This window comes from Leptodactylus fuscus, chromosome 10 (assembly GCF_031893055.1).
Source record: "Leptodactylus fuscus isolate aLepFus1 chromosome 10, aLepFus1.hap2, whole genome shotgun sequence".
In the NCBI taxonomy this organism is placed as follows: domain Eukaryota; kingdom Metazoa; phylum Chordata; class Amphibia; order Anura; family Leptodactylidae; genus Leptodactylus; species Leptodactylus fuscus.
In genome coordinates this window covers 21,219,889-21,246,626 of record NC_134274.1, presented here as the reverse complement: position 1 = coordinate 21,246,626, position 26,738 = coordinate 21,219,889, and the positions used below count along the sequence as shown (strand labels likewise).

The window sequence follows — 26,738 nt, the reverse complement described above, 5'->3', positions numbered from 1 at the left end:
AAAGCTAAATTCAGATAACAATATCTCCTGTTTTATACCACCAAATAAAGTGCTTCTGGTGATGTATGCAAGCTGAGAGTCTCAACTTTGATAAATTAACATGGTTTTATATGCAGCATGAAGTGTTTTATATAAACCTCAAAAACCTAACTACTATGCTTTTATCTAGTGATATCTCCTGATTTTTTTTTTATACAGCAATCTGAAGCGACCCTCCACCCCTTTGTCCATTGCTAATACACATTGGAGAAAATTTATACGGGCTATCTTCATATCTTCTGTGCCAGAGAAGAACAGAGGTCCAGACATCAGTTTCATGGCTGCTAAGTAATGTAAGTTCACTGTCCATGTGCAGCTTTCTCCACTCATTTCTCTGGATGTTCCTAATACAGTTAAGCAGGCGGCCTCAGCTTATTTTAGGGCTCCCAAAGTATTGGATGGAAAGATTTGAGTATTTTCTATTCTTAGTATCTGAAAAAGTGTCATGGACCCCCATTCCTTGAGATGGATGCAGATTTATTATATATCTATAAGTTAAAATGTAAGACTAATTGTACAATATAATCTTATTTATCGGACTGTACCTGCACAGACGACTCCAACATCTTCATTGTGACCACAGTTATTTATTAAAAATCCGCTGTGTGGACAGTCCCACAAGTGAGGTTCATTGCAATAACATTGCAAATCATCCAATATAATGGGTCCTTCTCCTTGGCCAAAAGCAGCACTACCGTTAAATGCAGTGGCATTGCCACAACCTATTTGTTGGCATACAACTTCTGCATCCATGATATCCCAAAGGTCATCACACACCGTTCCCCATTGTCTATTATAGAGAACTTCTACACGACCCTCACACAAATTTCTGCCGTTTACCAGCCTCAAAGCCATTTGTGAAGCTAGAAAGAGAAAATAAAAAGAAAATTGATGAATTCCACATACAATGTACAAAAAACTGATTTATTATTGTTATTGCAAATCCACCATGGCATTCAAGGTGTCAAAATGTGGCACATCAAGTTTTGAATGATGTGAATGAAATAAACCCAGCATGTTTCTAATTTTTTAGGGGGCGTTCACACTACCGCCACTGTGCTTCGTTGTAAAACCCGGAGAAACTGGACAGGGGACAGCTTGCCGTTATTTTTGTACGGACACAAAGTCGGACAGACTTTGTGTTTGCTCAAAAAAACTGCTTTACCGGCAGAGAGGCTGCATGCGGACACCGGCGCATAGCTTTAAAAGTCCAGTCAAAAACCCATATGAATAGGTTTTTAAAGCTGACCACCCGCAAGCCATCCTCTGTCCAATTTCCTGGGAATTTATAACGGAAAACCCTGGCAGACAGTAGCGGTAGTGTGAATGCACCCTTAGTGGGAGTCAATTTTTTATGGAAAGAAATAAGAACATTGTAGCAGCCGAGTTGGAGAAAGGTGAGGAGGTTGGGACCAGTCTTACAGTAGCTGTAGTCACGGGGAAGGATCTCTAACAGACCCTCCAGTGCTCTCAGGACTGATACAGTGCAAAGAGGAACAACAAGGAGTGTGATGAGGAATTTTTTTTTTTTATTAGAAAATGATTTTTACTTTGCAAAAGCTGAAAATGATTCATGGCCACTAAGGATTGAACGTTCACTGTCCATGTGCAGCTTTCTCCACTCATTTCTATGGGTGTTCCTAATACAGTCAAGCAGGCGACCTCAATTTATTTTGGGGCTCCCAAAGTATTAAATGGAAAGATTTAAAGGGATCCAATCATTTTCTCCCTAACACTTAGGAATAGCGTTAAGAAAGGATATTCTTTTGCTGACTTTAGATATCTTCTCTGTTTTGTCGTTCAGTAGAAATCCCGATTTGCTTCTGTATGCAAATGAGTTCTCTTGCAGCACTGGGGGCGTCCCCAATGCTGCGAGAGAAATCTCCGCGTCTTCTTCCGTCCTGGGTTTCAAATTTCTAGGCAAGCGCAGTCAGCTCTCCCATCGGGCCTCAGGCAATGGAATTACAATGATTGGATCCCTTTAAGTATGTGTAGCAAATTTTCTGATGCAAGTGTATTATATATCTATAAAATGTAAAACTATATGAACAATAGAATTTTATTCATCAGACTGTACCTGAGCAGACGACTCCAGCATCTTGATTGTGAGCACAGTTATGTGATAAAATCCCTTGGTGTGGACACTCCCATAAGTAACGTTCATTGCCTTTACATTGCACATTATCCAATATAATGGATCCTTGTCCTTGGCCAAAAGCAGCACTACTGTTGCATGCAAGGGCATTGCCACAACCTAACTGTTGGCATACAACTTCTGCATCCATAATATTCCAACCGTCATCACACACAGTTCCCCATTGTCCATTATATCGTATTTCTACACGACCATCACACCGACTTCTACCATTTACCAGCCTCAAAGCCATTTGTGAAACTAGTAGGAAAAAGGAAAAGAAAATTAATAAATTCCAGATACAATGTACAACGCAACAAATTTATTATTGTTAGTGCAACTCCACCATGGCATTCAATGTGTCAAAATGTGGAACATCAAGTTTTGGATAATGTGAGTTAAATAAACCCATATTGTAAAATTTAGTGACCATAGTTAAATACAGTATAGGGGTTTATCAAAATTGTCCAGTTTATGTGACTTGTTATCAAAGTAATGAAAACAGATTTTTTGAGCAAACACTACCTACTCCTGTCTACCCCACTTCATACTGTTAAAGGGGTTGTCCAGGGAATTTAGACTAATTTACCTGATATGGCATAAGCTTGATGATGGACTCCTGGGGGGGGGAGGGGGGTTGTGGCCTCATTTCAACCCTAGGAAACATGATGGGAAAAAGCGTTCTGCCCACTAGTCACTCCATTCCCTTCCTCCTTCTCTGATCTCTTGGTCATTACTAGTGCTATGAGGATTGCTTAAAGGATGAAAGAGATTGAGCGACCCGAGAGTCAGAACTCTGATCACAATCATGTGACCCAGATGTTAGAACAAAGCCAAAAAATCTGTACAGGAGGGTATAAAAAAATCTCAAATCAGATGTAAATAATTCTGGCACAGGCTAGGTATTCCATTTATTTTCAGAGCAAATTCTGCCATAATTCTAGAAAACTTAGCTTAGTAAATCTCCCTTAGTACATTGTATAAATGCTTTATGATAACTTCCTTGAAAAGAAAGGCTCTAAAGTTGTCCCTAGCCATGCTCTAAGTAAGCTTCAGCAGGGATAACCTGTCCCGTACAACGATTCACCAGGGGAGAGTTATTATACCTTGTAGGACAGTTTTTAGGTGCACAAGTCATGAAAAAGTTGCAAATTTTATGTAATTCAGATTTTTGTGCTAAAATACGCAATGTTTTCCTATTATATGCTACCTTAGGCAGTTTTCTGCATGAATTTAGCGCAGGTGCATGGTCGTACAGAGAGAGCGTCTTGTCTTAAATTGGTTACATAATTGACTAACATAGGCATTAAAATTTTGCCCCCAAGGTATAGTAACACCAACATGGTTTCATATGCAGCATGAAGTATTACATATAAAGCTCAGAAACCTGGCTATGCTTTTAACTAGTGATATCTCCTGATTTTATTTTTTATCGCTTATCTCCTTTTTTTTTTTTTTTTTATACATCTATAAATTAAAATATAAAACTATTTGAACAATAGAATTTTATTCCTCGGACTGTACCTGAGCAGACGACTCCAACATCTTCACTGTGTATACAGTTATTTGATAAAAACCCTCTGTGTGGACATTTCCATAAGTAACGTTCATTGCCTTTACATAGCACGTCATCCAATACAATGTATCCTTGTCCTGGGCCAAAAGCAGCACTACCGTTAAATGCAGTGGCATTGCCACAACCTAACTGTTGGCATACAACTTCTGCATTCTTAATATTCCAATAGTCATCACACACAGTTCCCCATTGTCCATTATAGAATATTTCTACACGACCATCACACCGACTTCTACCATTTACCAGCCTCAAAGCCATTTGTGAACCTAGAAGAAAAAAATTAAAAATAAAAATTGATAAATTCCAGATTTAAAGTACAAAGCGACAGATTTATTATTGTTATTGCAACATTACCATAGCAGTCATTGTGTCAAAATGTGGCACATCAAATTTTGGATGATGTGAATGAAATAAACCCAGCAGGTTTCTAATTATTAGTGGGAGTAAACTGTGGACGGGGCGAAGCGTGAGAGCAGGAGACAGCTCTCCGGTGTCTGCTTGTTCACAAAGCAGGCTGAGAATCATCTCCGGGCACTGGCAGGCGGGGCCGCCGCAGCCCTGACTGCAAACGAGTGCAAGGCCCCGGCCTGCCAGTGTCCGGAGATGATTCTCAGCCTGCACTGTCAACAAGCAGACACCGATCCCATGTTCGACCCATACGTCCTTCGCGATCGACCGGTAGATCGCGATCGACGTATTGGGCAGGCATCCCTGTTGTAGATCTTAGAAAGTGGCAATGCAGAAAAAAGTTGAAAAAAGTGGAAAATCTTATTTACTTAGCTAAAAGCAGTAAAACAAAACAAAAAAAACTTATACAAAGTTTATTTTGAATATTGTAAAATATACTGACCATAATAAAATACAGTATGGGGGGGGGGGCTTTGATCAAAATTGTCCATTTTATGTGTCTCAAATTTTATTGAAATAATGCTCACTGATTGGTAAATTTTTGAACAAATACAGTGTATTCCTTTTTAACCCACCTAACACTGTTAAAGGGAATGTCCAAGGAATTTAGACTTATTTACCTGATCTGGCAGAATCTTGCTGATGGACTCGGGGGTTCTGGCCCCGTTCTCACCATTGGTCACATGATGGAAACCAGCGTTCTGTCTACAGTCAATCCATCCCCTTCCTCCTTCTCTGATCTCTAGGTCATTATCAGTGCTATGAGGATGGCTTGAAGGATGAAGGAGACTGAGCGACCCGAGGGATGGAATGTTGGTTACGATCATGTGACTCATGGGTAGGAACAAGGCTACTAGCTAGCAGGAAAAAAAAAAGCGAGCGTCTCCCTTTGAGGTCAATGGGAGCCATTTTTGCAGGTGCATTTTGAGGCGGATTCCACTTCAAAATCCACCTGTAAAAACTCTGTGTGAACAAACCCTGAAGCTCCCTTAGGGTCAGTGCACACAGAGTTTTTTGGCACTGATTTTTACGCTGAATCCGCCTCAAAATCATCCTTCCTATTTCCAGCATCCTGGCAGTCTTCAGTGTCAGCTATAGCGCGTCCTAGAGGTGGAAGGCTGGACAAGCGGTGGGTGGGTAATTATCAGCCGCTACTTATTGCAATAGTATCATAATTAGCAACCGATTAAAAAAACAGGGTCATATACTATATGGCAGTGATGGTGAACCTTTTTGAGACCGAGTGCCCAAATTGTAACCCAAAGCCCCTCTTCATTATCACAAAGTGCCAACACGGCAATTTAACCTTAATACTATGCGGATCCAGAATTGTGGACAGTTATGGACCCACAAATTATAGTCATGTAAATGGGGCTTTACAGGGCTTTCAAGAATACAAACAACTTTGTACTGAAAGGTAAAGGTCTCTGCATTTGGTACTTTTGAACAATTAATGTTCACTAATTAAATCAAACCAGATCTGTTTTATAGTGACCGTGCAAAGTCATTACAGCCTGTACCAATATCACGTCTGCTATAAAATAGATAATGTGTGATATAAATAGTGAAGGGCCCACACACAGTACAATCTGCCCTACAGTGGCCCCAGATAGTATTATATGCTCCACGTTGGCCCCCACACAGTAGTATATGCTCCACAGTAGCCCCCCACAGTATTATATGCATCACAGTAGCCGCCCATACAGTATTATATGCACCCCATTAGCCCCCCACATTATATGCATCACAATAGCCGCCCATACAGTATTATATGCACCTCAGTAGCCCCCCACATTACATACATCTCAGTAGCTGCCCATACAATATTATATGCACCTCAGTAGCCCCCCACATTACATACATCACAGTAGCTGCCCATACAGTATTATATGCACCTCAGTAGCCCCCCACATTACATACATCACAGTAGCTGCCCATACAGTATTATATGTGCCACAGTAGACACTCCACACAATATTATATGCTCCACAGTAGGCCCTCCCACACAGTATTGTATACTCCACAGTAGCTCCCCTCCCCACACACATATATAAAAATACATACACACACACACACACAGTATTATACTTACCTGATGTCCCATTAATTGCAGCCGAGCATCACACTACTTCTTCTGATTGCAGTCGCTGATGACTTAGGTCATCATGCCTGCGTGGCGGCAGAGGTCACACTCTGCAGTCAGTGTAGACCGCAGTCATTTGCACATACAGCTGAAAGAAGCACTCGCTCACTAATGCACGTGCAAGCAGAGAGGGCCCTGCGTGCCATAGGTTCACCATCATGGCTATATGGGGTATAACTACTAAAAACTTTAAAAAAAAAAAAAAATGTGAGAAATAAAACGGCTCTCAGACTTCTTCTTGATTTATTATTAATTTAATAATGGTTTTAATACCCATTATTAGGAGCAGGTGCCCCCGCATCACCCATAGCACAGAGCAGTAGGCAACCTTTCCCCCCCCCTCCCGCTCTGCATTCCTATATAGAATGTCATAGAAAGTTTCTACATCGGTCACAACAGGATATCATGCCGAGTAACAAGATTTTCCTTATTTTGGCAGCTACTACCACTGGTAAGTGTTATAGAATATAGTAAAGTAGAATGTGCCCCTAAATAATGGTATTAAAAGCCATAAATATATATATATATATATATATATATATATATATATATATATATATATATATATATATACACACACACACATAAATATTAAATAATGCATAAATAAAATTTATTATTTATTATTATTATTATTATTTTTATTATTAATAATAATAATAATCAGGAGAAATAACCAGAGGCGGCAGATATTTCTATGCATTTTCAACTCAATTCATTCATTTTAGGATATTTAAATGAATTCTACTTACCACTGAAATTAGATGCTGTACATACAGACAGAAAAAGAATAGAGAATGAGGAAAATTTGTAGAAAACATAAAGCTGATCATGATAAAATAAATCCTATTTCTTAAATTCTGCTGGAAATGCAGCAAACAATATAAATGTCTCATGTAATATAGTGGGATATAGTATGTAGAATACTTACCAACAGTATCTGCGTGATATATAAAGATAGAGGGGAAAGAAAGGGAAATTAGTTATTCTGAATATTAAAAATATAATAATCTACATTGTACAGTATAAATGCCTCATTATTAGTAAGGCCAGGTTCACATTGGCACCAGAGTCTCCGCCGCAGATTCCGGTAGAAATAAGTCCTGCACGTAGCACTTTCCTCTCCTCCGGTTTTAATATAAAATCGGCAGAAATCTGACAGACCCCCTAGCGGAGCCCAATATAGTCAAAGGGGTCCAAGAGTAACTGCTGTTACTCTCCATGATTTGGGTCCCCCAGGACCTGAACAATGGAGAGCCTAATGCTGGTGTGAACCTAGTCTAAGACAAGAGGATATACTAAGCAATATACCAAATATCAGTAGCAGTAGGTTGTACTGTAGATACATGGAGAAAAATAATAGAGAAAAAGTTTTTTTGCTTTGGATAATGTAAAATTTCCTGAGCATGGAACAATACAATATGGGAGGTTTATCAAAATTATCCATTTTTATGAGACAGTGGAGATGGCTGAAAATTTATCAAAGAAATGCAAATTTGCAAGAAAGTATATTCTTCCTTATCCCGTCTTACAGATAACTTACTTTACTCCCATATATTGTGCAAAAATATGCCATAAACTGTGAATAATTTTGACTCATTTTAGCTAAGTCAGTATCAGGTCCTATCCTGTTTAATATTTTTAGTAATGACCTGGTAGAGGGTTTACATGGCAGGGGGTCCATAGTACAGAGCAGGGGGTCCATAGTACAGAGCAGGGGGTCCATAGTACAGAGCAGGGGGTCCATAGTACAGAGAAGGGGGTCCATAGTACAGAGAAGGGGTTCCATAATACAGAGAAGGGGGTCCATAATACAGAGAAGGGGGTCCATAGTACAGAGAAGGGGGTCCATAGTACAGAGAAGGGGGTCCATAGTACAGAGCAGGGGGTCCATAGTACAGAGAAGGGGGTCCATAGTACAGAGAAGGGGTTCCATAATACAGAGAAGGGGGTCCATAGTACAGAGCAGGGGGTCCATAGTACAGAGCAGGTGGTCCATAGTACAGAGCATGGGGTCCACAGTACAGAGCAGGGGGTCCATAGTACAGAGCAGGGGGTCCATAGTACAGAGAAGGGGGTCCATAGTACAGAGAAGGGGTTCCATAATACAGAGAAGGGGGTCCATAATACAGAGAAGGGGGTCCATAGTACAGAGAAGGGGGTCCATAGTACAGAGAAGGGGGTCCATAGTACAGAGCAGGGGGTCCATAGTACAGAGAAGGGGGTCCATAGTACAGAGAAGGGGTTCCATAATACAGAGAAGGGGGTCCATAGTACAGAGCAGGGGGTCCATAGTACAGAGCAGGGGGTCCATAGTACAGAGAAGGGGGTCCATAGTACAGAGCAGGGGGTCCACAGTACAGAGCAGGGGGTCCATAGTACAGAGCAGGGGGTCCATAGTACAGAGCAGGGGGTCCATAGTACAGAGCAGGGGGTCCATAGTACAGAGAAGGAGGTCCATAGTACAGAGCAGGGGGTCCATAGTACAGAGCAGGGGGTCCATAGTACAGAGAAGGGGTTCCAAAATACAGAGAAGGGGGTCCATAGTACAGAGCAGGGGATCCATAGTACAGAGCAGGGGGTCCACAGTACAGAGAAGGAGGTCCATAGTACAGAGCAGGGGGTCCATATTACAGAGCAGGGGGTCCATAGTACAGAGCAGGGGGTCCATATTACAGAGCAGGGGGTCCATATTACAGAGCAGGTGGTCCATATTACAGAGCAGGGGGTCCATAGTACAGAGCAGGGGGTCCATAGTACAGAGCAGGGGGTCCATAGTACAGAGCAGGGGGTCCATATTACAGAGCAGGGGGTCCATATTACAGAGAAGGGGGTCCATAGTACAGAGCAGGGGGTCCATATTACAGAGCAGGGGGTCCATATTACAGAGCAGGGGGTCCATATTACAGAGCAGGGGGTCCATATTACAGAGCTGGGGTCCATATTTCAGAGCAGGGGGTCGATAGTACAGAACTGGGGGTCCATAGTACAGAGCAGGGGGTCCATATTACAGAGCAGGGGGTCCATATTACATAGCTGGGGGTCCATATTACAGAGCTGGGGTCCATATTTCAGAGCAGGGGGTCGATAGTACAGAACTGGGGGTCCATAGTACAGAGCAGGGGGCCATATTACAGAGCAGGGGGTCCATATTACAGAACAGGAGGTCCATATTACAGAGCAGGGGGTCCATAGTACAGATAAGAGGGTCCATAGTACAGAGAAGGGGGTCCATAGTACAGAGAAGGGGGTCCATAGTACAGAGCATGGGGCCCATAGTATAGAACAGGGGGCCCATAGTATAGAACAGGGGGTCAATAGTACAGAGAAGGGGGTCCATAGTACAGAGCTGGGGGTCCATAGTAAAGAGAAGGGGGTCCATAGTACAGAGCAGGGGGTCCATAGTACAGAGCAGGGGGTCCATAGTACAGAGCAGGGGGTCCATAGTACAGAGAAGGGGTTCCATAATACAGAGAAGGGGATCCATAGTACAGAGCAGGGGGTCCATATTACAGAGCTTGGGTCCATATTACAGAGCAAGGGGTCCATATTACAGAGCTGGGGATCCATATTACATAGCAGGGGGTCCCTATTACAGAGCTGGGGGTCCATATTACAGAGCTGGGGTCCATATTACAGAGCAGGGGGTCCATATTAAAGAGCTGGGGGTCCATATTACAGAGCTGGGGTCCATATTTCAGAGCAGGGGGTCGATAGTACAGAACTGGGGGTCCATAGTACAGAGCAGGGGGTCCATATTACAGAGCAGGGGGTCCATATTACATAGCTGGGGGTCCATATTACAGAGCTGGGGTCCATATTTCAGAGCAGGGGGTCGATAGTACAGAACTGGGGGTCCATAGTACAGAGCAGGGGGGACATATTACAGAGCAGGGGGTCCATATTACAGAGCAGAGGATCCATATTACAGAACAGGAGGTCCATATTACAGAGCAGGGGGTCCATAGTACAGAGCAGGGGATCCATATTACAGAACAGGAGGTCCATATTACAGAGCAGGGGGTCCATAGTACAGAGCATGGGGTCCATAGTACAGATAAGAGGGTCCATAGTACAGAGCAGGGGGTCCATAGTACAGAGAAGGGGGTCCATAGTACAGAGAAGGGGGTCCATAGTACAGAGCATGGGGCCCATAGTACAGAACAGGGGGTCAATAGTACAGAGAAGGGGGTCCATAGTACAGAGCAGGGGGTCTATAGTACAGAGCAGGGGGTCCATAGTACAGAGAAGGGGTTCCATAATACAGAGAAGGGGATCCATAGTACAGAGCAGGGGGTCCATAGTAAAGAGAAGGGGGTCCATAGTACAGAGAAGGGGATCCATAGTACAGAGCAGGGGGTCCATAGTAAAAAGAAGGGGGTCCAATAGTACAGAGAAGGGGTTCCATAATACAGAGAAGGGGTTCCATAGTACAGAGCAGGGGGTCCATATTACAGAACAGGAGGTCCATATTACAGAGCAGGGGGTCCATATGACATAGCAGGGGGTCCATATGACATAGGGGGTCCATAGTACAGAGAAGGGGGTCCATAGTACAGAGAAGGGGGTCCATAGTACAGAGCAGGGTGTCCATAGTACAGAGAAGGGGGTCCATAGTACAGAGCAGGGGATCCATAGTACAGAGCAGGGGGTCCATAGTTCAGAGCAGGGGGTCCATATTACAGAGCAGAGGATCCATATTACAGAACAGGGGGTCCATATTACAGAGCTTGGGTCCATATTACAGAGCAGGGGGTCCATATTACAGAGCAGGGGGTCCATATTACAGAGCAGGGGGTCCATATTACAGAGCAGGGGGTCCATATTACAGAGCTTGGGTCCATATTACAGAGCAAGGGGTCCCTATTACAGAGCTGGGGATCCATATTACATAGCAGGGGGTCCCTATTACAGAGCTGGGGGTCCATATTACAGAGCTGGGGTCCATATTACAGAGCTGGGGGTCCATATTACAGAGCTGGGGGTCCATATTACAGAGCTGGGGGTCCATATTACAGAGCTGGGGTCCATATTACAGAGCTGGGGGTCCATATTACAGAGCTGGGGTCCATATTACAGAGCTGGGGGTCCATTGTACAGAGCAGGGGGTCCATAGTACAGAGCTTGGGTCCATGTTACAGAGCAGGGGATCCATTTTACATAGCAGGGGGTCCCTATTACAGAGCTGGGGTCCATATTACAGAGCTGGGGGTCCATTGTACAGAGCAGGGGGTCCATATTTGCAGATGATACTAAACACTGTAAGGTAATCAAAAATAAGGAAGATAGTAGAATATTACAGGGGGATGACACGAAGTTGGAAGCATGGGCGGAGGAGACTTGGAAAATTAAGTTTAAAGGGGCTCTATCCGGGGAACAGTAGCAGGGCTACTGCTACTGTGCCGGCGCGGGATTACAAGCAATGAAGCCGGAAGAAGAAGATGAGGAAGACGGGACCCGAGGACATCGCTGCAAGAAGAAAGAAGATGTAGGCGTGGCTAAAGATGACGTCGGACCGTGAATGCCCGCCCAGCATACACGATAGATAAGGTTATCATATTCTTTTTTAGGGCATTATTTTAAAATGGGGGGGGGGTTAATATAACATTATCAATGCCTGAATGGCCTTTTTAAAGGCTATCCACGCATATGTGGGGCTCTATCATAATTTTGCTAATAGAGCCCCTTTAATGTTGATAAATCACTTATCACTGGGGACTTGTTACAATACACAGACAAAATGACTGAAAAATAATAACAAAGTTCAAAACTTTATTAATATGCTTTAAAAATCCTAGGTAAAATATAACAGTATAAACGCCTAATCCCTCAATACCTTGTCTAGAGCTCTATAATGGGATTACATACAAAGTCTGGAGAGAGGAGAAGGAAACCAAATCCGATAAGCAATAGTGGAGGGAAAAACTGTGAACTAATACACAGAGATCCTTCTAATATGATGGATAGATTTTTTATATTTATACTGGTTGCCAGATTGGAGTCAAGTAAGAGGTTTTTTTTCCTTCAGCATTGGCATAAACTTCTTGAGATTTTTTTCTTCCTCTGGATCAACACTAGGTTTTTTAGGTTGGACTCGTTGGACCTGTGGCTTCATCCGAACACAAAAAGTGCATATGAACTATGGCCGTCTTGGTAAGATCTGACCTTTTAGATTTTTTTAGATACACAACTAGCTTAGATTGGGTATAAATGCATTTTACATATGGTGAAAAAGAATACACTAAAAATAAATCCCAAGACATAAATCTGATCAGATAAGAAGATACGTAGTAAGTGTATTGTACTTACATCTAATGGTCTGTGCAACTGCAAAGACAAAAGAGAGTCAGAGTTATTCTGCTTGCCTGGTTACATCAGCTGCTTAATACTTCTCACCCCCAACATCTGCCATCGGGACAAGGTCAGAACATCACCATAGACATTAGATTGTTGGTCATTACCATCAAAATTGGTGGTTTGGTATATTATATAGTATAGATAGATAGATGAGAGATAGATAATAGATAGATAGATAGATAGATAGATAGATAGATAGATAGATAGATAGATAGATGATAGATAGATAGATAGATAGAGATAGATAGATAGATAGATAGATAGATAGATAGATAGATAGATAGATAGATAGATAGATAGATAGATGAGAGATAGATAACAGATAGATAGATAGATAGATAGATAGATAGATAGGAGATAGATAGATAGATAGATAGATAGGAGATAGATAGATAGATAGATAGATAGATAGATAGATAGATAGATAGATAGATGAGAGATAGATAACAGATAGATAGATAGATAGATAGATAGATAGATAGATAGATAGATAGATAGGAGATAGATAGATAGGAGATAGATAGATAGGAGATAGATAGATAGATAGATAGATAGATAGATAGATAGATAGATAGATAGATGAGAGATAGATAACAGATAGATAGATAGATAGATAGGAGATAGATAGATAGATAGATAGATAGATAGATAGGAGATAGATAGATAGATAGATAGATAGGAGATAGATAGATAGATAGATAGATAGATAGATAGATAGATAGATAGATAGAGAGATAGATAGATGAGAGATAGATAACAGATAGATAGATAGATAGATAGATAGATAGGAGATAGATAGATAGATAGGAGATAGATAGATAGATAGATAGATAGATAGATAGATAGATAGATAGATAGATAGATAGGAGATAGATGTAAATTTATAGTCTATAAGAATAGATTCAAGGTTTGAAATGTGTCTTTGCTCACCTGTAACAGAGGGAAGGTTCCAGGTCACCTGTACAAAGATGAGCGCTATAGTCCAGGCCTCCATGTTGACTGATGCAATAGATGAGCGCATGAACACTCCTTATATGTAAGAAAATGTTCGCAACGCCCTACTGTAATTCTTAGAACAATACAGATACTGACATATCCTTGATGGCAATGACCTGCTGGCACTTAAGTTTCCTTTGAATTACAAAGAAGGTGTAGAAGATCTTTTGTAAAGGCAACAAAATGGTGAGAAAGCAGAAACAGATCAATTACATTTATATTGAGGAATAAAAATTCTAAATTTCCAGTAAATTTAAGATTGAGGCCCCATGTTGTGAAAAAGCAGGTTTTTGTTGCTGATTTTGCTGCTTTTTTAAGCAAAATGCAGGCTCCAAATCTACAAAAGGAATGGGAAATATAAAGGAAGTTCTTCTACCTTCTTCTCAATGGTATATGCTAAGTAGAGATGAGCGAGTACTGTTCAGATCAGCCGATCCAAACAGCACGCACGCATTGAAATCAATGCACGCAGCCGGCACACTGGTGCTTCCATTCATTTCAATGCGTGCGTGCTGTTCGGATCGCTGATCCGAACAGTACTCACTCAACTCTAATGCTAAGTGGTAGAATGATCTATCATACAAACAGGAATTTTTCCCCTAAATTCTATGTACTTTTTTTACTTTTAGATAACCCGGAATATAGAGAGACGTTAAGGAGAAAGGGTGGAAACTAATGGATAGGCTGTGCGTAGTAGCTTCATACACCCAATGGGGCTGGGGTGTCTCTCAATATGAACCAATAGGTTGTCTGATGTTGAGTCCACCAGTGTAGTGTTGGATCTAATACTACATAAGCAAGTCCTCCAAATTACCCATCTTGGGGGTCTTAGTACTGGTTTCACCCTTGGGCATTTGTTTGCCTAGGTATATTCATTTTTGAGTGCATCTGCTGGAAAATGTATTGGGACTAGGGATGGTTATGTTAGGAAACAATGTCCTATTATATAGTAATATTCTATTACACCAGGATAGAGATGTTGTTGGTTTGATGAAGATCTAAAAGTTGAGATCTATAGTAGGAAAGTCAATATTTTCCAAGACATGTTTTCTTTTTTTGCTGGCTAAATGAGAAAGTTGACGCTACATATCTGCTGGGATATTCAATCCCAAGATTTGAGACTTTCCATTTGCTTTATAAACAGACATTATTATAAATGTTGAGCCGATCTTGAGATTTCAGGATCGTTATTAAAATCCGATTTTCGATCATTTTCCATCCTATCCCGATCCCAATAGTGAAATTTGCTCAATCGGGATCAGATCTTTTCCGATCACTCAACCCTAATTATTAGAGATGAGCGAACAGTAAAATGTCCGAGAATCGATATTCGTTTCGAGTAGCCCCTCAATATTCGACTACTCGAATCGAATATCGAACCCTATTATAGTCTATGGGGGGAAAATGTTTGTTTCAGGAGTAGGCAACGTTCAATCAAATTACACTTACCAAGTCCACGAGTGAGGGTCGGGCTGGATCCTCTGAGCAGTCTTCTCCGTGCAGCGTCCCCGCAGCATCTTCCGGCTCTTCATTCACTCTGCCAGACATCGGGCCTGGGCAGAGCCGACTGCGCATGCCCGCACTACAAGCGGACATGCGCAGTCGGCTCTGCCCAGAGCCGGAAGACGCCGCGGGGAAGCTGCACGGAGAAGACTTCTAAAGGTAGGAGAAGAACCAGCGTTGATTGGCCGACTGTATAGCATTCGGCCAATCAATGCTGGTTCTGCTTCGAACTGTTACATTTGAACAGCGAGTGGTACTCGATCGAGTACGAGTATTTTGAATACCGTAGTATTCGATCAAATACTACTCGCTCATCTCTACTAATTATTATATTATGTTTTCAGGACATCACAGGCTGCCTGTACGGAGTTAGGAGGATCTTCTAAGGTGACTATGATTTCCTCTGCAAACATTGCTATTATGTGGACACTATTTCCTATGTTAATTTCCAATTACAGCTATTTTGTATCACTATCTAGCTATGTAGTAAGGGGCATATTAATCTGTAATGAACAATGCAGCTACTCTCAGGGTCTATCATTCACTTTAATCCGCTGCAGAACTGGTTCCCTGGCTGGTCCAGTGATCAATAGAAGAAATGAGCTGATTCACACACCAGCCAGATATCACTGTATCTATGTACGTCTATGAGAGCATTGTGGTGACATTCTGGAGCTGAGACTCTACTTCAAAGACTAGTGTGATAAATCTGTTTTGTGTCTGAGAGCTGGTTACTGTGACTGTTGTGTGCAAGTCCCTGTGAGAGCCGGATATTCACTCTGTGTGACACTGGACACTATTCTCATGCTGAACATGGTGAACTGCTCTTTCGTGTTGACCTCCTGATGTTGATCCGGACTGTTTGCTACTAAGTAAGTAAAGTTAACCCGTGTTGTGACAACCCATCATCTAGTGACAACATGCCTGTGTAAGTAGGGTGTATTTCTTGCTGCAGGACCAGTACACTTAGAATGCGGAGATCTGGCTGCTTTGTCCTTAGTTAGGTTGGAGTAGGGGGAGGTGCACCTGGCCTGGTGTTACACTTTGTATAGTCAAAGTTGGGTTATGGGCCCCTGGACTCTGCATTAAAGGCTCATTTACACTTGGTAGTTATCTCTACGCTTTGCTAATTCTCAGCAATTATAACTACAATTGGTCAGTGTTGCATTACTATCTAAAAAACTAAGGATCTCGATCAATCACTTGACAGCAGAACAGACGGTACCAGCCATTACACAATGCTAGTATTGTGGAGATTGAGGAATGGCTGTTCTCTGACAATCCCACGATCACCACAACACCAGGACTGTGTGGAGGTTGGTGCTGTCTTTTGCTTCCGTCAGGAGCGTGAGGGAATGGGAGACCATTGGTTTTTGGGTTGTATTGCCACACTGGTTCCACCAAGTTATTCCAAAGCAGGAAACCATCAACCACAGAACCTCTATGAGATCCAAATCTGACAAGTGAATATAGTTGTTGTGGATCACACCATAACAACAAAAGTTAAAGTTCTCCCCATAAGGAATAAATTTTATAGGCTTCCTTACGGTTGCAATAAACCAATCAAACAAGACTGATGTTACTAGCTCCAACTCATATAACAAGTGATCTCCCGGTTGACTTTAGAACATTGGTGGATTTAGTTTAAAAAATTGCTATAAATTACAAGAGTTGATCAGGAAGGGGGTATTATTATTTTATAGTAGCACAAAGTTTCTAGATCTCTGCTTGTTGTCACGCAATCTGTTTACTTACAAGGGCTAATAAGCAGTTCAAGGACATGTGATATACGGTCCATGGTCATGTGATATACGGTCCATAGTCATGTGATATACGGTCCATGGTCATGTGATATACGGTCCATGGTCATGTGATATACGGTCCATGGTCATGTGATACACGGTCCATAGTCATGTGATATACGGTCCATGGTCATGTGATCTACGGTCCATGGTAATGTGATACACGGTCCATAGTCATGTGATATACGGTCCATGGTCATGTGATCTACGGTCCATGGTAATGTGATACACGGTCCATAGTCATGTGATATACGGTCCATGGTCATGTGATCTACGATCCACGGTCATGTGATCTACGGTCCATGGTCATGTGATACACGGTCCATGGTCATGTGATACACGGTCCATGGTCATGTGATACACGGTCCATAGTCATGTGATATACGGTCCATGGTCATGTGATATACGGTCCACGGTCATGTGATATACGGTCCATGGTCATGTGATGGACACACAGGTGCACAGCTCGTTACCAGGCACATATCTGATTACTGTGCTATGACTATAACGAGCCGTGCACCTGTGTGTCCATCACATGACCGTGGGCCTTCAATAGGCTATTGGTTGTAATGGCAATGGATTGCCAACACTGGATCTCATTCGGGAGGACATTAATTCCACCAAAATGTTTCAAAATAGTGCCTCGGTCAGCTTTGTCTAAGGCATCAAGTGGGTTCATGCCCATGATCAGTGTGGGCACTCATTGCTACCAGGTCTCCATTGTATGAATGCATATTTGAAAACCTTGGTGGAAGGCGGAAAAGGGTTAAAAGGGCATTTCAACTCATTTTTTTACATTGGGATTTATTTATTCTCAATTTGGCTTACTGTTTCAGTTTTGTATTGTTCCCTTTCTCCATACAGAAGCGGACGGCTCATACACTGACTATGCTATTGCAGCTCGGCTCCGATTCATTTCGGCTGACTACAGATTAGTGCATGGCGCTCTCTGCTTTTGGCTCCGTACACTGCAAGTTGCAATGTTGTATCTAAGGGTCAAACTCACTCCAGTATGAACAGGTTTGGTCTTGGTCTTGGGTTCTGTCCTTCCTTTCTGTTTTCATGAAGGAGGTTTTAGAGGAGATGATGGAAATCTAGCAGTAGGCAGTTTGTAACTGCCTGTCGTATATCTATGTTTCTATAGAACATCATCACATAATAATATGGTTTATAGAGAATATAGAAATTTCCAAAATAAGAATAAAATAATATATACACATAAGTCATTACTTGTCATTTTATTGAGGTTAGTGGAGCGGTCCTTGTAATCATACAGAATTATTAGCTCTACTTATATTACCATATGTAAATGATTTACAATACGATTATGAATAAATCACATATTACATCATCCCTGTGACCAGATTTCATAAACGTGTTTAATAGGATTTGGAGATTATAACACCCATAGAATTTACTGTATTCTTTGCATTCTGTATTCTGAGCTCTTATCTATACTTCAGCTCCACAGGTCCAACCACCACATGGACTTCTTCATCGTTGTCAGGATCGGCAGATCTCTTGCGTCTTCGTATACATCCTTGGCTACAACGAGAGTTGGCACTGCCCTCCTTACACACCACTAGCGTGCACTTAAGATATACTCTGGAATTTCTATCAAAAAACCCGAAGGCCTTGAATCCAAAGCGGACTATGTTATTGGCTGGAGACGGGTAGGTTCGGTAATCTGGAACTGTGCTACACCTGAAATTACAGATAAGAATTTTGTTAGTCATTTTGTTCTATGGACTAAGACCTAGACAATTGCTTCCTGGTGACTAAAGCGTTATGGACATCACACTTGCTATGTGGATTTTGGTATGCAAAGAGCTGAACAATGGGGATTCTTTTATTTAAATTGGTTATAAGGTTTAGATAAAGTTTCTGTGGTTTTTTTTCCAAAACGTCTTGTATGTGGAACAGGTTTGGTATTGCAGATCAGCCTCATATAAGTGGATAAGTTTAAACCCTCATTCACACAGCTTCATTCATTTTCTATCGTTTGGATGTCTCTGACAAGCAGATGTCACGTGGTTGTCATCCGTTTTTTTTTCCGGACCCATACTGAAACCATTAGTGATTATTTATGCCAAAAAATTGTCAGAAATGATAACAAATCTGGGGGGCTGAGGACTCCACCCGCAGCGTACCCTACTCCCCCTTTTCAGGAAATCGCAACGGTAACATAACCTAGGGTTTTTAGACTTTATAAACTCCACATTCCAGAAAAGTGGTCTACACTTTACTATTATTATTACTACATGATTACTAGAACATGTATTACCCTAAAGTAAGGAAGTTAGAAGAGTAAGTATAACCAAGGGGGAAGAAAGGGAATTGTGTTCTCTGTTGTGGGCACCATCAGATTTGGAAGTCTCTTTTTAAAAATGGGAAAGACAGGATACTCCTTATAATTTGCCTCTGAATAACCTCCCCTATAGGTCACCCTAATATTACGGCCTCTCTCACAGGTATATTTCATAGATAGTTACCATGATTGTATTGTAAGCACAGTGAGTATTATTGCCTTAAAGGAAAAAACAAATAATAAGCCATAATTACCCTTTGTTAATGATATAAAAAACACTACTTGTGAAGTCGGACTCATCAGGAGATGCCACACAAGTATCTAAGAATAGGACCAGGGTGGGGTCAGATGTACGTAAAGTGGCTTGAAGGTATAAATTCTGGCTGAGCTGCACATAGTATGGATATTCAGTCACTGGCAGTGTATATGTAGAGGACTGGAAGAATGTCAGGTTGGCAGAATAGAGGCCATATTGCATAATTGTGTTCTTTATGAAGTCATCTGCGGAGTACATGCCTTCCCCTTCAGTAACTCGGTAGAGACGACATTCAAAACTTAGACGTATTTTTTTTGTATAAATTGCATCTGCGTAGGTCGGTTCGGTGAACAAGGTGTTTGTATAAGTTATTGTGTCGCTTTCAACCTATAAAAGAAAAAAACAAAATGTGAAAAAAAACAATTACATTGAAGAGGATGGAGATAGATAGACAGACAGACAGACAGACAGACAGACAGACAGACAGACAGACAGACAGACAGATAGATAGATAGATAGATAGATAGATAGATAGATAGATAGATAGATAGGAGATGGATAGATAGATAAATAGGAGATAGATAGATAGATAGATAGATAGATAGATAGATTAGATAGATAGGAGATGGATAGATAGATAAATAGGAGATAGATAGATAGATAGATAGATAGATAGATAGATAGATAGATTAGATAGATAGGAGATGGATAGATAGATAGATAGATAGATAGATAGATAGATAGATAGACTTTCCTACCTGTTTCACTGTCAGACATCCATCATAAGGTATATGAAAATCCAACCAATACTGTGTAATTTGAGGACGACATTGAGGATCATTCAAAACTACATTATATACATAATATCCCAATGACTGAAGATAGATACGCGAGACTCGAGCTTTCATGTAGTCAGAATAACATGACAGATTGACTATAAAGAGAAATTTAAACAAATATAATGAAGCTTTCATCCTGATACATTTCATTACTATAAACTAGTTACTCTAAGGCCGAGACTGTGTACAGATGTGCTGAGGGCACCTGGTGGTTTCTGCTACGACACATCTACAGGTACCCCTTGCAAAGGCTGAAAGTCAGGAGAGGAAAATGACAGAGGCCCAAGACTCTTCCGACTTTCTTAATGATGTCAACAGTGTATCAACTTGTTTGGTCTGAACAGAAACCACTTCAGACCCCAAAGTAGAAAAGGCAGAGGGCCAGGCCTCTTCCAAACATCTAAATGAGGTCAAGGGGGTGTCAACATAATTGGGCCTTAATAGTCCTGATATGATTCAAGAAACTGCTGAGGGACAATTGGACACTGTGACGAAACCCAGGAGAGTAAAACTGTTTGTTATGTTTACTCACCTCCCCTATGCCTCCACTTTTTTATTCAATTAAATTGGCAAACATTTGGATTGCGCTTTTCTCACACAAGAGACTCATTGCGCCGGGAAAGTTGTGGAATAGGGGAGTTAGCGGCTGCCATACAGATGCTCATCCCCCAAATACCTGGAGGAAACCCACACAAACACATGGATAACATACAAACTCCATGCAGATGTTGCCCTTGGTCAGATTTGAACCCAGCACAGCAAGGCAACACTGCTGACCACTGTGCCAACCTACTCTGGGGTCTAAGTATAATGGTTTGTGTGTGGTGAACCCCAAAAGTTACAAGTTTGTCTGAATCTTTTTCTGGTTGCTGCTGTACCTCAAAAGTTACGGGGACTCTGTTCATTTCCTTCCCATGGATTAACTACAAATGAGGTTGCAATCTCAGGTATAATTGCATATACTGTATTTTTCAACCACCAAATATCTAATACTACTTCTACTAATGGAATATGTTACCATTTTGGTTGTTGACAGAGGTAGAATAGTATGTTGCATAAAACTCCAAGTTGTATTTTGTAGCCCCTGAGAAGACAATGCTGATACTGTTTGATGAGGAGAAGAAATCTCTTGTACTTGATCTGCACAGATCTCCAAGTAAAGCTGATCCAAGAGAAGTTCCATCATAAACTAACACAGATGATGAAGAGCAAGCCTGGGAAGTCTTCATTCTAGTCATGGAAGTTCAGAAATGCAATGTCAGGAGAAGAATCAGTATTGACTTTTCAATTTAGTAGTTGCTTAGTTAAAGGGGTTTCTGGGACCTTAAAATTGATAAACCATCCTTAGTTTGGGCTATTGGCAGATTGGTCTTATTGTCAAGGGGACTAAGCTGAGGAAAGGTCTTGTGACTGAAAGACGTGACTTTGCAGATGTGGTGGAGGGATAAGATAAAGTCACAGCCCCTTAAAACAGCGGGTTATTGAGGATGCTGGGAGCTGAACCCCCCTCCCCCAATCTTATACTGATGATTTATTCTGAGGATAGGTCATCGGCACTAAAGTTCAGGGAAACCCCTTTTAAAATACGTAATAATAACATTGAGCAAGGAATTAATGAAGTGATCACAGCCACAGACCACAAGATGGCTACCTGCAGATCTGCAAAACCCAATTAACAAAAGGGTTAAAGATATGAAAAAGAAATGAATAGTGATCATCCCAAGAAAAATAGAAATATCCTAAAAGTAATTTTGGTTGGCTCTGATACAGTACTCTCAATCTAAGGCTATATACTGTAGTTACATAGATTGAGATAAAATAAAACAGGATTATGTAAAGACTATGTAAAGAATTCTTTCTTACATAGATTAATACACTGTCTACCAATAAGTATTTGGAACCCTGTGGTAGAATAGAAGAACAACATTTATTCCTATACAATAGTTGGTAGACCCCAGCAGATGCCTCCGTACAGATGGTATTGAGCGACACAATACTCCCGGATGCCTGGTGACACTCCTGGTGTATGTGAGCCATCGCTTGGGTGCAGTTTCACTGGCCAGCACTCGTCGGTCTCTATCTCCCAGTTTCGGGGGTCTGCCGACTTGGGGCACATCCCAACAATCATCGTTCACCTTCCACTTCGTAATCACATAGGCCACTGTCGATTTTGGGTAATTCAGTTCACTTGCTATGTCCCTTAAGGATCGACCATTTCTGTGGTACCCTACAATTACTCCTTTCTCGAAATCAGAAAACTCTGCACTTCGTGGCATCTTGCATGTGGCTAATGCCAATGCTGAGAGCAGAAGACGCTAACCGGCAGATACTTTTCAAACCAATGAATGGGTTTGAAAACTGCCTGAAGATTTCCGTCTCCTGCCCGGTTTCTCGGGCAGGAAATAGAAACCTGTATAACAGAGATCGGGCGCTGGTGTGAACCTGCCCTCAAAGTAGAAAATTACTGTGAAACCCATACACATTAGGTATCCCTGTATCTGAAAGTGCCCGATCTACTGAATATAGGGGATCTGCAGTGCTCCTGTTCCGTTGAGAAGGGGTTAATAGGAGCACCGCAGATCCCCTATATTCAGCCAGGCTGAATTCCAAGTGGGGTAAAAAACCCAGTTCTCAAGCTCAGGGAAGGGGCAGACAGACAACCAAAACACCCCCTCCCATTTCCCAGTACCCAGCAACTACTGCACCCAAAAATTCCGGCCATTTTAATTTTTGAAATTTTCCAGTAGCTGCTGCGTCCCCCCCCCCCCCCTCGGCTTATACTCGAGTCAATAAGTTTTCCCGTTTTTTTGTGGTAAAATTAGGGGCCTCGGCTCATATTCGGGTCGGCTTATACTCGAGTATATACGGTAATCTGCCAAACCAAGATTAATCTGAATTTATTCCCATATCTATATGTCAAAAGATAAGATGTCTTGTTCTGGAACAAATAATAATTTTATTAAATAAAATATAAGATCCAGTATTTCATACTCACATAAATGATATGAAGGTGAGATGAATCCTGTAACCATTTGTGACACTAATGTACCAAATGCAGTTATAAGACTCGAAGTAAAAATCGGAATTCGAATAAATGTTTCCACTTAAATTTGTCAAGATTCCCCCACATCTAACTGCAGAGAGAAAATATTACAGGATGGGTTTTTTCCAGAAATATAATTTAAATAAAAAATATATTTGATATTGTATTAATATTTAGTTAACATACTAAGTGCCCACCAAGGCGATATGTAACACAAAAACAAATTTATCTTTTAGAGAACATGTAGAAGTTATCGCCATCGGAACATGGATGCTGCCATAAGACTGCTGAGGCCCAAAGACAACCAATGACAACAATGATGTTACATTGGAGACCAGAAGATGTTGGGGACACCTGCGAAAGGAGACTGGATGCTGCGGCAGAGCCAAGGAAATGTGAGTAGGAGTGTTTTTATTTATATGCACCTTCCCTGGAATTCTATTATTCTATATACTCTGGGATCTGAAGAGACTCCAGAAAATAACAATGGTGGATCTTAAAAATTTCAGGTTCATCCCAACTCAATTTTTTTTTTTATTATAAACTGGTCATCTCTTCTACAAACTGCACAAACTGTGTAGAAACATACTCCTATAGGAGGGGACCTGATGACACTCAGAGGTCACTTATTTTCATTCATTTCTAGTAGGTTTAACAAGGGACATGACACAACAAAGAGTAATAAGAAAAGATGCTTCCGAATTGACTAAAACTCACATGTCAGAGTAGGTGACTAGAGATGAGCGAGTAGTACTCGATCAAGTAGGTATTCGATCGAATACTACGGTATTCGAAATACTCATACTCGATCGAGTACCACTTGCTGTTCGAATGTAAAAGTTCGATGCAGAACCAGAATTGATTGGCCGAATGCTATACAGTCGGCCAATCAACGCTGGTTCTTCTCCTACCTTTAGAAGTCTTCTCCGTGCAGCTTCCCCGTGGCGTCTTCCGGCTCTTCATTCACTCTGCCAGGCATCGGGCCTGGGCAGAGCCAACAGCGCATGTCTGCTTGTAGTGCGGGCATGCACAGTCGGCTCTGCCCAGGCCCGATGCCTGGCAGAATGAATGAAGAGCCGGAAGACGACGCGGGGACGCTGCACAGAGAAGACTTCTCGGAGGATCCAGCCCGACCCTCACTCGTGGACTTGGTAAGTATAATTTGATCGAATGTTGCCTACCCCTGAAACGAGCATTTCCCCCCATAGACTATAATAGGGTTCGATATTCGATTCGAGTAGTCAAATATTGAGCGGCTATTCGAAACGAATATCGAATCTCGAACATTTTACTGTTTGCTCATCTCTATGGGTGACATTCTTATTAAGTCATGTACTGTTAGAGTAAAGCTGAATATTCTGTATAAATTGATATATGGATACATACTGTTCAGTGTAACCATGTGCAAATTTACCCTTCAGCACATGTTCTTAAGCCTGGTCTATCCATAAGTACCGGCCAATCATATCTAAATATATATAGATGTAGTAAATAAAACATATATACTTACTGTTTGTGTTCAGTTCACCTGTAAAATCGGAATCCTAAAGTTAGATATTACTGTATGTCACATTATATTGTATAGATATTTGTTTTGCATAATATTAAGGATTATGTATTCGCTAAGCTATACTTTGTAAAGAACAATGAATACCCAACATAATGTAATAAACTATCTCACCTATGAATCCATGGGAGAGATATTTTATTACATTATTAATAGTTTAGGTGTAATGTTATACTTATTAATGACTTGCGCCAATGAGCTTAAGTAAATCACCTAAGAGGTGGCTTAAAGAAAGAATACAAATGTGCCAATTACATCTAGTGATATACAGTATATGGCTCATCTTTGGAATGCCAGGACTAATTTCTTTATCTATAGTATACTAACACACCAAAAATAGAAAGGATTTCTTTTAGAACAAGTTGCAACATTTGAGTCCTATAAGTGATGAAGGTAACGGAAACTAATATCTATTTTTGTTTTTAAAAAGGTAATAGAAAATAGGTAAGGATTCGGCGTTCACCGTGAGGTATCTATTATTATACCGGATGTTAACATGTATTAATGGAAAAAAAAATCTTTCTATTTTTGCGGAAAAGATGGGTAATGTCGACTCTTGAGTTTCAGTTACTGAAAAGTTTTCTTTCCCTTTTTTTAACTATTGTGTAGGGCAGGGGAGGGCAATTAATTTTCCCATGGGGCCAAATGAGAAATTGTAATGGTTCTAGAGGGCCATGCGCACCACGGCAAATTTAGCTCCACCCACTTCTCCGCTGACTCCACCCATTCTCAATCATTTTTCCATGTGCCCCTTAAAGTATAATCCTCCTACAGTCACCCTAACATTACATACCACCACATTATAATGTTTCCCTCCAAATGTCCCACAGTATTAAGTCCCTCTCCTGGTGCCCCAGTATAAACTAGCAGAAACTAGAGGGGACATTAAACTGGAGGCAACTAGAGGCAGACATGTCCCCCTCCAGCTACCCCCCATGGTTTAATATCCTCCTCCAGCTGCCCCAGTTTAATGTCACCCTCCATCTGCCCCCTAGTTTAATGTCCCCCCTCCATGTGCATTCAGTGTACCTGCCCCCCTACATCTGCCCCTAGTCCCCCCCTCTTGCTCACACATGCTGTCTCTTCTCTCTTTATCATCCAGCAGTCCCCATTGCTGGCAGCTTGCAGGAAGCACACAGTCCTGTGTGGCTCCGCCCACTAATGAGTCATAGCCTATCACCAGGATAGGCTGTGATGACATCATCACAGGTCCTTGAAAAAAACTTCCACTAGCTATGCGGGCCGGATAGAAGCAGTCAGAGGGCCGGATGTGGCCTGCAGGCGGACATTGCCCAGGTCTGGTGTAGGGGGTGTTTGGTGAACAGTTTTGTACTATATACTTTTCACTTATTTTAAAAGAAAGGCTCTAAAGTTGTCCCTAGCTGTACTCTAACTAAGCTTCAGCAAGGAGAACCTGTCCCATACAACGATTCACCAGGGGAGATTTAGTATACCTTCTAGGCCAGTTTTTAGGCACACAAGTTCTGAAAAAGTTGCAAACTTTCTGTAATTCAGATTTTTGTGCTAAACTTTGCAGTGCTTTCCTTTTTTTATGCCACCTTAGCCAATCAAGCCAGATTTATAACCACTTAAGCCAGAAAATGAGCTGGCATAGAATTCATTGCAGGTGCATGGCCTTACAGAGGGCACCTTGTTGTAAATCTGGCACACCCTATAACGGCATAGGCATTAAAATTCCCCCCCCCACGGTAAATTAGAAGTTGTCAAAGAGGGGAAGGTCAATTTAGATAGTAATATCTCCTGTAG

General features: G+C 41.4%; 1 protein-coding gene across 1 annotated transcript in view; it reads right to left on the bottom strand.

Moving 5' to 3' along the window:
- The window catches only part of LOC142219131 (scavenger receptor cysteine-rich domain-containing protein DMBT1-like), a 116,644-nt gene that overhangs the window by 20,409 nt on the left and 69,497 nt on the right, over window positions 1-26,738 (bottom strand). The window contains exons 2-4 of the mRNA XM_075288097.1: window positions 3,698-4,015; window positions 2,117-2,434; window positions 585-902 (exon numbers count right to left, since the gene is read on the bottom strand). Of these exons, the coding sequence (XP_075144198.1) occupies window positions 585-902; window positions 2,117-2,434; window positions 3,698-4,007 (946 nt within the window). The 5' untranslated portion in view covers window positions 4,008-4,015. The remainder of the gene's footprint in view (window positions 1-584; window positions 903-2,116; window positions 2,435-3,697; window positions 4,016-26,738) is intronic.